The sequence below is a fragment of the Piliocolobus tephrosceles genome, chromosome 16 (assembly GCF_002776525.5).
Source record: "Piliocolobus tephrosceles isolate RC106 chromosome 16, ASM277652v3, whole genome shotgun sequence".
NCBI classification, from domain to species: Eukaryota; Metazoa; Chordata; class Mammalia; order Primates; family Cercopithecidae; genus Piliocolobus; species Piliocolobus tephrosceles.
Window position 1 is genome coordinate 50,384,438 of NC_045449.1, and position 14,569 is coordinate 50,399,006.

At 50.2% G+C, this 14,569-nt stretch overlaps 1 protein-coding gene across 1 annotated transcript; it reads left to right on the plus strand.

The window, feature by feature from the left end:
* The first annotated feature begins 7,819 nt into the window (after nt 1–7,819).
* GAST (gastrin) lies at nt 7,820–11,487 on the plus strand. The gene is made up of 3 exons (XM_023204123.3): nt 7,820–7,890; nt 10,948–11,163; nt 11,294–11,487. Exons 2-3 carry the CDS (start codon nt 10,953–10,955, stop codon nt 11,395–11,397), a joined length of 315 nt encoding a protein of 104 aa, XP_023059891.1. The 5' UTR covers nt 7,820–7,890; nt 10,948–10,952; the 3' UTR covers nt 11,398–11,487.
* The last annotated feature ends 3,082 nt before the right edge of the window (nt 11,488–14,569 follow it).

The window sequence follows — 14,569 nt, forward strand, 5'->3', positions numbered from 1 at the left end:
CAGGAGAATCACTTGAACTCGGGAGGCGGAGGTTGCAGTAAGCCGAGATCATAGCACTGCACTCCAGCCTCGGTGACAGAGCAAGACTCCGTCTCAAAAAAAAAAAAAAAAGAACCTGTCTCAAAAAGAAAGTAAATAATATAGAAGCCACTGAAGTGTATACTTTCAAAGGGCAAAAGGTATGGTATATAAACAATATCTAAATAAATGGCTTTTTTTTTTGGAGACAGTCTCACTCTGTTGCCCAGGCTGGAGTGCAGTGGCCTGATCTTGGCTCACTGCCACCTCCATCCCCTGAATTCAGGCAATTCTCCTGCCTCATCCTCCCGAGTAGCTGGATTACAGGCATGCGCTACCACACCCGGCTAATTTTTGTATTTTTATTAGAGACCGGGGTTTCATCATGTTGGCCATGCTGGTCTCGAACTCCTGACCTCAAGTGATCTGCCTGCCTCAGTCTCCCAAAATGCTGGAATTACAGGCGTGAGCCACTTCACCTGGCTAAATGGCTTATTTAAAAAGAAAAAAAAAAAAAAAAGAATTGCATCATTTCCAAAGCTGGCTGGGTGGGTACATTATGAGCAGGGCTGTTGCCCTTGCCACATGGCAGCATCTCTCTGGCTCATGGACAGAAATGACCTCTGCCCTCTGCCAGGGATAGTTTGGAATTAGGTGGGTTTATATATGAAGCGTAACTTCAGTAAAGCTTGAAGAAATGCACTGACCATTCTACCTTCTCTGAAATAGCGTTCTCAATAGCGAGGTCATAGGCAAAATCAGCCATCAAAACCTCCCCCATGGCTCCTTGAGCCCGCTGTGTGTCACTCCAACCCACCCCACTGCTGGGTTCAACAGACAACAAAGTAAAGGGAGGAGAAAGACTAAAGACCCTCTCAATCACCATTGTGTCCCCAGGGTCAGCACAGTGCCTGACACAAAGCAGGCACTTGGAAAATTTGTGTTGAATAAACAGATGCATGGATGAATGAATGAAAGGGTGAAAGCATGTGGTCTCTAAGCAGGCAGGAGGGTCTGGGAGGATGGGCCCTGGTGGAGGGGCTGACACTGAATGGGGTGACAGACCATCCAGTGATGGAGGAAAGGAGAAAAGGACGGAAGGGGGATTTAGGCAGCTGTGTTCATGGTAGGGAAAAGGGGGCTGACGCAAAAGACCTTGGGAATGAAAGAGAAATTATTCACCACAGTTGCCAGGTAACAACCAAGCTGCAGAATATTAATTTGCAATTGAATCAACTGGTCAATTTCAGAATTTTCCTGTGGTTTTTGCAGGGAGTGGGAGACAGGAGCTGAGGAAGGAGTGGGAGTGGCCTGTCAGGGACCTGGGACCAGCCTGGCAGGTTCAGAAGCAGGACAGGGGCAGCAATCTATGTGCATCACACAGAACTGAGATGACAAACCCTGGGAGGGGTAGGCGGGCTGAGAGGAGCCAGACAGTGGAGGAGCTGGAGGTCACAGTGAAGACAGATTCAGCAGGAGCGAGGCTTCTGGAAAGGGTGGGATGGGAGGCTGTGGGCAGACAAGAGGCAGCAGCACATGGAGTCCAAGACCCCGGGGGTCCCCAACTCAGCTCCTTCACCTCCTACCTGTGGGGCCAGGGGTGAGCCATTCAGCCTGGAACACACCCGAATAGACTCCTCTCATCCTCTTACAGAGGAGCCTTTAGGATTATTTTTCCCAGTTAAAACCATTGTTAGGCCAGGCGTGGTGGCCCATGCCTAAAATCCCAGCGCTTTGGGAGGCCAGGAGGGAGGATCACTTGAGGCCGGGTGATCCAAATACAAAGCCTGGGCTGAGAACAACTGCTTCGAAGGCACAGGTGGGCATCAGAGGAGAAAAGGAGAGAGGAGGCTCAGGAGAGAAGCGGGAGCCAGAGTAAGGAGAGCCACTACTTTCTGTCCTTGACAGCCCAGCCTGGGCCTAGGGGTGGTGGGCAGCCTCTCCACCCCAGCCTGCGAGCAGCTTGCAGGCTGCTCTCTTGGCCCTGCCATGTCACCATCACCACTCTCAGATAGTAGCTGAGGCCAGAACCCAAGAAACCACCTCCCTCTACCTAGCCCCCTACCCCAGGGGGGACCATGGATGCCCTCATTGACACAAACACCTTCCAGGTGTCACTGTTTGTCCCCAGAACCATCACATCTTCCAAAGCCCTGGTTGCCTGGGCCAGAATGATTGAGTCGTCATCAAGCTCTTCCTTTTCTGCCATCAATAACCAATTAGGAAGCCAAGGCACTGCCTCCCTGACAGCGGTTTGCAGTTCATCAATAGTGATCTGTTTCCCAAAGCCAGCCCTGGCAGGCAGGAGTGTGCCCGGTCCACTGAAAAGCCTCTCCCTCCTCAGGGAACGGTCTCCTCCACAGGGGACCCTTGTTATTCTGTTACTCTTTTTTCTTTTATTTTTGAGATGGAGTCTCATGCTGTCGCCAGGCTGGAGTGCAGTGGCACGATCTCAGCTCACTTCACCCTCTGCCTCCGGGTTCAAGCAATTCTCCAGCCTCAGCCTCCCAAGTAGCTGGGACTACAGGCACACACCGCCATGCCCGGCTATTTTTTCTTTTTTTTTTTTTTTTTTGTATTTTAGTAGAGACAGTGTTTCACCAAGTTGCCCAGGCTGATCTTGAACTCCTGAGCTCAGGCAATCCGCCTACCTCGGCCTCCCAGAGTGCTAGGATTACAAGCGTGAGCCACCGCGCCCGGCCGTCTGTTACTCTTTTATGCTCCTAGAATCTAAACTCATCAAAGCAATGAAAGGGTCTGTCCTGTCACAGTGTCACAGTCATTTCTTCTTCTTTTTTTTTTTTTTTTTTTTTTTGAGACAAAGTTTCACTCTTGTTGCCCAGGCTGGAGTGCAATGGCACAATCTCAGCTCACTGCAACCTCTGCTTCACATGTTCAAGCAATTCTTCCGCCTCAGCCTCCCAAGTAGCTGGGATTACAGATGTGCACCACAATGCCTGACTAATTTTGTATTTTTTGGTAGAGACAGGGTTTCATTATGTTGGTCAGGCTGGTCTTGAACTCTTGACCTCAGGTGATCCACCCACCTCAGCCTCCCAAAGTGCTGGGATTATAGGCGTGAGCCACTGCACCCAGCACTGTCATATCCACCTCTTATTCCCAGGTGGCCTCATCTGTACCCTAGCTCACAGCAGATCCTCAGTAACTGGAATGAATTTGGAATATTTGGATGGTCAGAATACTTCAAAGAACATCTCCCTTCATTGTATTTGAAAATGTACATGCAAATTCATGCTGGGCCAGTTTTTACTAAACAGAAACCTTTACACAACTGTGATCCCTTGTATCCATTTTTGATTACTGCCATAATAAATCACCACAATTTAGAAGCTTAAAACAACACCAAGTTATTATCTCGCGATTCTGTAGGTCAGAAGTCCTCGTGCAGAGTGGCTCACAGGGTCCCCTGATTAGGGTCTCCCAAGGCCACATTCAGGTGGCAGGGCTGCGTTTCTTTCCAGAGGCTCCTGGGATGAATCCACTTCCAAGCTCATGCAAGTTGTTGGCCACATTTCATTCTTTGTCATTGTGGGGCTGACGTTCCTCTTTCCTGGCTGTTGGTGGAGAACCTCTCAGCTCCTCAAGGCCACTGCATTCCTCGTCCTGTGGCCTTCCCACCATCTTCAGACCAGCAATTACTTGTGGAGTCCTCATTACTCCAGCTCTCCGACCTGACCTTCAGCCACATCTCTTCTGCCTGTAGCTGAAGAAAGTTAAGGGCTATGTGATTATACTGGGCCCAGCCAGATAATCCAGCATAAGCTCCCTATTTTTTTTTTTTTGAGAGAGCGTCTCGCTCTGTCTCCCAAGTACAGTGGCACAATCATGGCTCACTGCAACCTCTGCCCCCCACCGGTTCAAGCAATCCTCCCACCTCAGCCTCCCAAATAGCTGGAACCACAGCCACGCACCACCACAAAAAAAATAATTTTTGTATTTTTTGTAGAGATGGGGTTTTGCCGGCTGGGCACGGTGGCTCAAGCCTGTAATCCCAGCACTTTGGGAGGCCGAGACGGGCGGATCATGAGGTCAGGAGATCGAGACCATCCTGGGTAACACGGTGAAACCCCGTCTCTACTAAAAATACAAAAAAAAAAACTAGCTGGGCAAGGTGGTGGGCGCCTGTAGTCCCAGCTACTCCGGAGGCTGAGGCAGGAGAATGGCATAAACCCGGGAGGCAGAGCTTGCAGTGAGCTGAGATCCGACCACTGCACTCCAGCCTGGGCGACAGAGCGAGACTCCGTCTCAAAAAAAAAAAAAAAAAAAGAGATGGGGTTTTGCCGTGTTGCCCAGGCTGGTCTTCAATTCTTGGGCTCAAGTGATCTGCCGTCCTCGGCCTCCCCAGGTGCTGGGATTACAGGTGTGAGCCACCGTACCCAGCAGCTTCTTCTGAAGAATGGGTTCACACCAGCACTTAGGTTGTAGGACCATGGTGAAGAGTGATTGCATTCATTCATGCTAAGAGCTTATCAGTGCCTAGTACACGGCATTGTCATCATTGTGATGACAGCGGCAGGGCCCACACGCCTGCACCCTGGAGGGGGATGGAGATGGGTCCCAAGACCTGGGATCTGGTCTTCAATTTGGTAGGCCCAGAAATTGAATTTTCTGCTCACCCAGCTAGTCGGTGTTAGAGCCATGATTCAAACCCTGGCCCCACCAGTTCCAAAACCCCCTGTATACCAGGAGGTCCAGCCTCCATAGACTCTATCCCTGCTGCCTCTTTCAGTGGCAGTTGGGCTGGTGTCCCTCTGAGTCACAGCTGGCAGGAGGGAAACCCTTGGATTCACAGAGTGATATGCCTAGGGAATCAACCTCCTTTAAGCCTTGGGAGAGGAGAACTCCCCTAAGTGTACAAAGCGTGTACACAGACCTTGTCGCCTCTTCCCTTCACTGCAGCCCTATGAGGTACGAATGAATGATTCCTATTTCTAAATGTGGTTAACTGAGACCCAGAGAGGATGGGGAAGAAGATGCAAAATGGATTAAATACCTTCGATGTTCTCTTTTGTCTGTTTGTTTGAGACGGTCTCACTCTGTCACCCAGGCTGGAGTGCAACGGCACGATCTCGGCTCACTCCAACCTCCACCTCCCGGGTTCAAGCGATTCTCGTGCCTCAGCCTCCTGAGTAGCTGGGATTACAGGCACGCACCACCACGCCCGATTAATTTTTGTATTTTTAGTAGAAACGGGGTTTCACCATGTTGTTCAGGCTGGTCTCAAACTCCTGACCTCAGGCGATCTGCTTGCCTTGGCCTCCCATAGTGCTGGGATCATAGGCATGAGCCACTGTGCCCAGCCAAATACCTGTGATGTTTTGAGCTCCGTGCAGGGCGCTATATGTACATCACCTTCTTGAGACCCTCCTCCCCAAGTTACTTTCCTCATTTCCTAGAGGAGAAAACAGCTCAGAGAGGGGGAGAAATGTGCCCAAAGCTCATCAGCTGGAAAAAGACAGGAGGAGGAAACCTTTCCTTTTCCGTCAGACACGGTCCCCTTGTGATGAGAACGTGTAGTCTGTGACTAGCGAGCTCCTCAGGGTCAAGGGTGCTCATCTCTGAATGCAACCCCTCCCCTGCAGACCTGGCAGGGTCTGCAAATAGTGACATTCTTATTTTTCTTTTCTTATTTTATTTTTCCGTTTTTTGACAGAGCGTCTCCCTCTCTCCCCAGGCTGGAGTGCAATGGCGTGATCTCGGCTCACTGCAACCTCTCTCTGCCTCCCAAGTTCAAGTGATTCTCCTGCCTCAGTCTCCCGAGTAGCTGGGATTACAGGTGCCCGCCACCACGCCCAGCTAATTTTGGTATTTTTAGTAGAGTCAAGTTTCAACATGTTGGCCAGGATGGTTTTGATCTCTTGACCTCGTGATCTGCTCACCTCAGCCTCCCAAAGTGCTGGGATTACAGGTGTGAGCCACCACGCCCGGCCAAATAGTGACATTCTAACCATCGCCTGTGGAATAGGAGACATGCTTCTATTTGTTGAAATTGCCATCCCTCATGTAACCAGCCTGGGGAAGAACACTCAAGGGGGCATAACCCCCTCCACGGGCACAAACTGAGTCTTGGGCTGTGGTACAATCAGGGTTCTACTGAAAGCTGATCATTTCCCATTAGAGTTACCACAGCAACACGAATGTCTTCATTCATTCCCCTAGTGTATAAACAGAGCTACACCCACCCCACCTGTTCTCCCAAGCCCCCTCAAAGTCCTTCCATCTCTGAGATTCTGTGATTCAATTAATCATCACCAATGCCTGCACTGCTTTTTGTCATTTTCATTTATTCCATCTGCTGAGTCACCGTGTCCTGCTCTGGATTAGAGTGGTTATTCACAACGGTTATTCAGCCGTCGGTTGCCATGGACACCGCACAGCCTGCTTCCTTCATCACCCATTAATTCTCAACAAGGCTGGCTGTGAGCGTGGGTACCACCGCCATTACCCAAGACCCAAGGGGATCAAACTCTCCCAGAAAAGGAGGGGGCCTGATGATGCATGAACAGAAGCAAAATCTCTGCTCTCAACGGTGGAAAAATCAAAAACAGCCTACAACTCATTATATCTGGTCAAACCATGTGGAGGCAGCAGTTTATCAAATAAGTCAACAAGGTGCCGTTTTATTTTCTGGTCCATCTTCGGCAAATGCCTTAGTCTGTTTGCTAATCATCTGAAGGTATATTTTGATACTGAAAAGTTGTTGGCTGGGCATGGTGGCTCACACCTGTAATCCCAGAACTTTGGGAGACCGAGCCGGGCCGATCACGAGGTCAGGAGTTCGAGACCAGCCCGCTCAACATGGTGAAACCCCATCTCTACTAAAAATACAAAAAATTAGCCAGGCGTGGGGGCATGTGCCTGTAATCCCAGCTACTTGGGAGGTTGAGGCAGAAGAATCGCTTGAACCCGGAAGGTGGAGGTTGCAGTGAGCCGAGATCACGCCACTGCACTCCAGCTTGGTGACAGAGCTAGACTTTGTCTCAAAAAAAAAAATTGTTATGCAGATTACTAGCTCCCCTTGAAAGCAAAATGAAGGAGGCTTGAAAGGCAGGACCCCCTAGGAATTGGCTCTGCATAGGGGGTTTGCAGGTGGTGGTGCATGGGCAGCTGACCTGGGAGACATGGGGCAGCTACAAGCCAAACTCAGACCAGCACAGAAGGCCTAAGGAGAAGAAGGCACCAAGGGTGTTCCATGGTAGGGGGAGGGTGAAGGGGCTTCAGAGGTGACCAGGACGCGAGCCACCAGAAGGAGCGAACAGGGCCATCAGCCCACAATCCATTGCACCTGGTAACACGTTGTATTTGCAGAGTCCAGTGGAGGGGACGGGGAATCAATACATCACCCCACATTCACTCACTCATCAAACATCAGTGGATGGTGAAATCTACTTTCCCTGAATCCAAGCCCATCGGGTTCACTCCCTCACCTACCATCACCCACAAAAGTCCCTATATATTTCGAGAGATGAGTACCAGGCCTCTGACCCCCAGCATAGGTGGGGAGCATTGCTCCTGACCAAAGGAGCTTGGTTCCTGCCCCTTAGGTACAGCTGGAGAGCTGCCACCACCCTGCTCCAGCCCCTCACCATGAAGGTCAACTCCCCTATCCTTCCCCCACATCCTGGATGACTGACCGACACTAAATGACAGGGCGGGGCAGGGCGATGGGCTGTATCTGTGCCCCACCCCATTCCTCTCGCCTGGACTCATATGGCAGGGTAGGGGTGGGGTGGGGGCACAGTTGGGAGGGACCTTGAGGGCTTTATAAGGCGGGCCTGGAACACCAGGCAGAGCAGAGACCTGAGAGGCACCAGGCCCAACCGCCACACCACACACCTCCCAGCTCTGCAGGTGAGAAAACCCAGGAGGAGAGGGGAGAAGCTGGGAAGTGGGGTGACAGGTCCTCTCCCCCATCAAGGTATCAGACCACTGGTCAGAGTCTGGGGCTCACCCCTTGGGGTCTCCAGAGCTGGGACCCTTTCTTTATCCCAGGATGGAACTAGGTCTTGGCTCCAGTACCTACCCTTGTATTCCCAGCCTTGCCTTCCACCTGCCCTTCTGCCCCAGCTGGGGCCCTGCTCTTAGCCTCTCCCTTCACACTCCTCCCAGCCCTGGGAGGTGAGGAGGACTGGGGTTCTTCTCCTCTCTCTCAGATGAGAAAACTGAGACCCAGAGGCAAGATGTGACTTGCCCAAAGTCACAGGGACTTTTAGGCAGGGCTGGCATGGGAATCCACAGCTCCTGGATTCCACTTCAAGCCCTTTCCTAGACCAGTGCCATCCAAAAGAACATCCTATGATGCGGGAAATGTTATTTATCTGCACTGTTCAATATGGTAGCCACTAGCCACATGTGTGCTTGAAATGGGGTTAGCGTAAGGAAGATTTTTGTTGTTGTGGTTGTTGTTGTTGTTTGTTTTTTTATACGGAGTCTTGCTGTGTCACCCAGGCTGGAGTGCAGTGACGTGATCACAGCTCACTGCAACCTCCGCCTCCCAGGTTCAAGCGATTCTCCTGCCTCAGCCTCCTGAGTAGCTGGGATTACAAGCGCCTGCCATAACACCCGGCTAATTTTTTATATTTTTGGTAGAGACAGAGTTTCACCATGTTGGCCAAGCTGGTCGCAAACTCCTGACCTCAAGTGATCCGACCCCCTCAGCCTCCCAAAGTGCTGGGATTACAGGCATGAGCCACTGCACCTGGCTGTAATTTTTTAATTTAATTAATTTAAATGTAAAGAGCCACACATGACTGGTGGCTACAACACTGAACAACTAACATGTGGTTAGCATCTGACAGTACAGCTCCAGATCACTGAGTTTTCAAACGTTTCTTCAGCAGCAGAATTCTTTTCTTTCAAGGAAAACCTAACAGAGAACCTCACTATGAAAAACTTAATGGCCAGGCACCATGGGTCATGCCTGTGATCACAACACTTTGGGAGGCTGAGGCAAGCAGATTACTTGAGCTCAGGAGTTCCAGACCAGCCTGGGCAACATAGTGAGACCTCACCTCTACTAAAAATAAAAACAAATAAATTAGCTGGGCATAGTAGTGCACACTTGTAGTCCCAGCTACTCAGGAGGCTGAGGTGGGAGGACCTCTTGAGCCCAAGAGGTCGAAGCTGCAGTGAGCCAGGATCACTCCAGCCACTGCATTCCAGCCTGGGAGACAGAGCAAGATTCTGTCTCACAAAAAGAAAAAAAGAAAAACTTAAAAGCAGTACTTTATTAATACAAATGTATTCTGACAAGAGAAAATTTTTATCATTTTCTTATGATAAAGCCAATCAGAATAATGAGACTAAAAGAATACAAAAATCGTGAGTCCAGGGAACAGATGACCATTTGAATTTTACGTTTGTTTGAGATTCCAGTTTAGTTCTGTATTATATTTTCCCCAAACTTGATTCACCCTGATACATAATTGCTAATGGTGACAGCTTAATTTTTTCTTAACTGCTTCATTATAATCACAGGATATTCCTCAGTTAAGCAAAAATGACAGGAGAACCTTTCCTCTCAGGGCTGCACAAAAAAACAGTGTGAGCTGGCCAAGCGTTGAATGTGCTGCAGTCTCCAAAGTGATAACATGCGGTCTGTAACACAGCTGGATGTCTATGTTCCTTTGGTATTACGATTTAAAAGTTTCACTTTTTTTTTTTTTTTTTTTTTTTATGGGGTCACTCTATCGCCCAGGCTGGAGTACAGTGGTACAATGTCAGCTCACTGCAACCTCCACCTCCCCGGCTCAAGCGATCCTCCCACCTCAGCCTCCCAAGTAGCTGGGAATACAGGTGCATGCCACCATGCCCGGCTAATTTTTGTATTTTTTGTAGAGATGGGGTTTCGGTATGTTGCCCAGGCTGGTCTCAAACTTGTGGGCTCAAGGGATCCGTCTTCCTCAGCGTCCCAAAGTGCTGGGATTACCATGCCTGGCCTAAAACGTTCACTTTAAATAACAAGTCTTGGGCCGAGCACAGTGGCTCATATTTGTATTCGCAGCACTTTGGGAGGCTGAGGTGGGAGGATTGCTTGAGCCCAACAGTTCAAGACTAGCTTGGGCAACATGGTGAAACACCGTTTCTACAAAAAATACAAAAAAATTAGCTGGACGTGTTGGTGCAAGCCTGTAGTCCCAGCTCTTCTGGAGGCTTAGGTGAGAGGATCACCTGAGCCCAGGAGGTAGAGGCTGCAGTGAGCAGTGATTGCACTACTGCACTGCAGCCTAGGTGACAGAGTGAGACCCTGTATCAATAAATAAATAAATTACATGACTTAAACAACTACAGAGCCACTAACATGGCCTCAAATTCTGCAGAACAGAACCTAGGAAAACCATTGCCCTAGGATTTGACTTTCTCCAAGAGAAGCAGTGGCTGTAATCGGGGTAGGTAAAGAGAAAAAACACGAGACTTCAGGGCTGGTGTGGAACTGGCAGAAACTGGAGAATTGAACTGAAGAAATAGTCCACAACTCCACATGGAATTGTAGACTCACCTGGGTGTGGTGGTTCACGCCTGTAATCCCAGCATTTGGGAGGCTGAGGCAGGTGGATCACCTGAGGTCAGGAGTTCGAGACCAGCCTGGCCAACGTGGTAAAACCCCCGTCTCTACTAAAAATTACAAAACTTAGCCAGGCATGGTGGCACGTGCCTACAGTCCCAGATATTCTGGAGGCTGAGGCAGGAGAATCACTTGAACCTGGGAGGCAGAGGTTACAGTGAACCGAGATCCCACCACTGCACTCCAGCCTGGGCAACAAGAGTGAAACGCTATCTCAAAAAAAAAAAAAAAAAATGCAGACTCATCAGCAGGTAGAGGCCTGGAGCCACATGGTTCAGTCCCCTGCCTCTGGGCCTGTGTGGAGACAGCCTCACCCTTAACCTAGTCCTTTCTCCCCTTTGCAGACGAGATGCAGCACCTGTGTGTGTATGCGCTGATCTTTGCACTGGCTCTGGCTGCCTTCTCTGAAGCTTCTTGGAAGCCCCGCTCCCAGCAGCCAGATGCACCCTTAGGTACAGGCGCCAACAGGAACCTGGAGCTACCCTGGCTGGACCAGCAAGGCCCAGTCTTTCACCACCGAAGACAGCTGGGACCCCAGGGTCCCCCACACCTCGTGGCAGGTAGGAGCTGCTGACTGCCCTGCTTGCCTCACTCGGCCAGGTTTGGCCAAGGTCTCCCCAGACTGGCCCTGACTTCGGTTCCTGGAAGGCAGTCATCCTTCCCCCATTCTCGCCTTTCTCACCTCCTCAGACCCATCCAAGAAGCAGGGACCATGGATGGAGGAAGAAGAAGAAGCCTATGGATGGATGGACTTTGGCCGCCGCAGTGCCGAGGATGAGAACCAACAACCCTAGAACCAAGCTTCAGAGCCCAGCCACCTCCCACTCCACCCCAGCCCTATCCCCTGAAAAACTAATCAAAAATAAACTAGTTTCCAGTGGATCAATGGACTGTGTCCGTGCTGTAGGGCAGAGGAGGGGACTCATCTGGGGTGAAGTTGTGGCAGGGAGGACAGCTGAGTGCCTCTTAGGGGCAGGGACTCTGATTCTTCTTGGGTCCCCCAGAGCCCCACATCGAACAAGAATCCACAGGTGTGGGCAGGATAACAGATGGTAGGGTTCATAGCCAGAGGCAACTTTTTTAAATTTTTATTTTATTTTATTTTATTTTTTGAGACGGAGTTTCACTCTTGTCGCCCAGGCTGGAGTGCAGTGGCGGGATCTCGGCTCACTGCAACCTCTGCCTCCCCGGTTCAAGCTATTCTCCTGCCTCAGCCTCCCAAGTATCTGGGATTACAGGTGCCCGTCACCACACCTGGCTAATTTTTTTGTAGTTTTAGTGGGGATGGGGTTTCACCATGTTGGCCAGGCTGGTCTTGAACTCCTGACCTCAGGTGATCTGCCTGCCTCGGCCTCCTAAAGTGCTGGGATTACAGGTGTCAGCCACTGTGCCTGGCCTCAGAGTAAGCTTTTTCAAAGATAAGCCGTGTCACTCTTGGTTTTAACCTTGCAATGTTTCCTAATGCACTTAGAATACAACCTGAACTCCCTGTCACAGCCCTGAAAGCTAGCCCCGAGGTTCTCCTCCCACTCTGCACCACGTGGCTTCCTCCTCTTCCTCCTCTCCAGCTTACACAGACGTGCCATGTTCTCTCTTTCTCAGAGCCTCCGACTTTGCCGTTCCCCGTGCCTGCAATGCTCTTCCCCAGGCACGAATATGGTGGGCTCCCCTTTCCTCCTTAGCTCGTGGGTGAAATGCCTCTTCCTGAGAGACCAACCCCTTCTGCTCCTCACCCTTCACACATAGACCCAGTTATTCTCTACTACGGGTCAAATAAAAGAGAAAAAATCAAGCTTTTTAAAGAACGAATGCTAGTTTTATTCAGAAGTCTTACAGAGGACTATAGATTGAGGCCTCCAGCCCAGGAGCAGACTCTGGCACGATGTTTCAGCCCACTGCTTATATACAGCTGGGGGCTGAAGGTGGAGGTTCTGTATATGCAAAATCCCATCAGACTTGCTCAGAATTACATGACAGCAGAATCACAGCAAGGTTTGGGTCCTAGATCACAGAGGCATCATCACTAACCTCATCAGATGTCATCTTGGAAATGTTACATGTCGGAAAAGCCAGGGACTAGGATCGTTTCTCTTTTAAGAAATGTGAAGACTCAAGCCGGGCGCAGTGGCTCACATCTGTATTCCCAGCAGTTTGTGAGGCCAAGGAAGGTGGGTCACTTTAGGTCAGGTGTTCGAGACCAGCCTGGCCAACAAGGTGAAACTCCATCTCTACTAAAAATACAACAATTAGCCGGGCATGTGCCTGTAATCCCAGCTACTCAGGAGGCTAAGGCAGGATAATTGCTTGAACCTGGGAGGCAGAGGTTGCAGTGAGCCGAGATCGCGCCACTGAACTCCAGCCTGGGTGACACAGCAAGACCCTCTCTCAAAGAAAAAAAAAAGAAAAGAAGAAAAGAAATGTAGTGACTCAGCCAAGAGACGTATGGGGCCTTGGGCTCTCTCCTGTGCTGTCTTTAAAGCATCCTGCCAGAGGGCTGCACATCTGTAGTCACAGAGTCAGGGGCTTTGTGAAACTGCCGACAAGCAGAAAGGAGTAAACACGGCTTCTTAACATTCGTTGCTTCGTCTCACAACAGCAAAATATTTTCTTTTGTGCACATTTCACAATCTGTAGTTGTTTTGTTTGCCAGTTTATTGTCTGCCTCTCTGGCAAAACAGGAAACTGGGAGTGTGACAAGTCCCCCATCCCTTCTGTATCCCTCGTGGCAAGAATAGTAGGAATCCAATAAATATTTGTAAATAATTGTTCATGAGTGGCTGGCGCAGGCATTGCTGGTGTCTCACCCCATTTCATCATTGTTCTTGTGCCTGTTGACAGCATTACCTCAGGGCTGTAAGAGAGGGAAAGTGGGCTGGGCGCGGCGGCTCACACCTGTAATCCCAGCACTTCCGGAGGCCAAGTCGGGCAGATCACAAGGTCAGGAAATCAAGACCGCCCTAGCTAACACGGTGAAACCCCGTCTCTACTAAAAAACACACAAAAAAAATTAGCCGGGCGTGGTGGCGGGCGCCTGTAGTCCCAGCTACTTGGGAGGCTGAGGCAGGAGAATGGCGTAAACCCGGGAGGTAGAGCTTGCAGTGAGCCGAGATGGCGCCACTGCACTCCAGCCTGGGAGACAGCAAGACTCTGTCTCAAAAAATAAAAAGAGGGAAAGGGTTTTCTCTACCCATCTTAGGTCCATGGCTGGGGCTCTGTAATAAAATACAGATTACAAGAGAAAAGCAAGCAAGTTTATTAACATGTGTATCACACATTCAACACACGAAGTACCCAGAGATGAATAACTCAGAGAGGTAGCCTAGAATTCAGGCTCACAGTGTCTGCGGCCACACCACCCTGAACGCACCCAGTCTCGTCTGATCTCGGAAACTAAGCACAGTCAGGCCTGGTTAGTACTCGGACGGGAGAATTCAGGCTCACAGAGCATCTTCAACAAAGAACAATACATTCACAGGCAAAATAAAGGACAGCAACTTTTAGACTTCCAAGGGTGGCTGTGTGTGGGAAACAGCTTTTTACCCATGGGAGCTGAGCCCTGTCCCCACTCAGGGCTGGGTCTGGTAGCCAGTGGGCCTCCCCCTGGCTTCTCCCACTCCCTGCGCCACCAGTGACCCAGGCCCAGCAGTCACAGCTCTTGAGCCAGCTGCAGAACGAGGGCTGGGTTCCTACTGCGTGTCCCAGAAGAGGGCTGAGGTTTGGACCCCCAAGCTCCAGCCTAGGTTGGACTTCCAGGGGTGGCTAACTGTGAATGGGAAAACAGCTATATGGAAAACGAGTGGTAGATAAAGGCTAGTGGGTCAAGTTTGTTATGGAGATTGTGCTGGTGCCACTCCAGGCTGAAAAGGGTCTAAAGTTGTCTCTAACTTGTTCCAGACATTTATAGAAGGAAAGCATTCTATGTAAATGAAATTGTCATTCTGTATCCTCCCACCACAGCAGAAGATG

Bases quoted from the DNA above. Each gene is read 5' to 3' on its own strand.
- GAST (XM_023204123.3), top strand. From the start codon at position 10,953: ATGCAGCACCTGTGTGTGTATGCGCTGATCTTTGCACTGGCTCTGGCT. The intron at 11,164-11,293 runs GTAGGAGCTGCT...TCACCTCCTCAG, and splicing joins TCCCCCACACCTCGTGGCAG to ACCCATCCAAGAAGCAGGGA.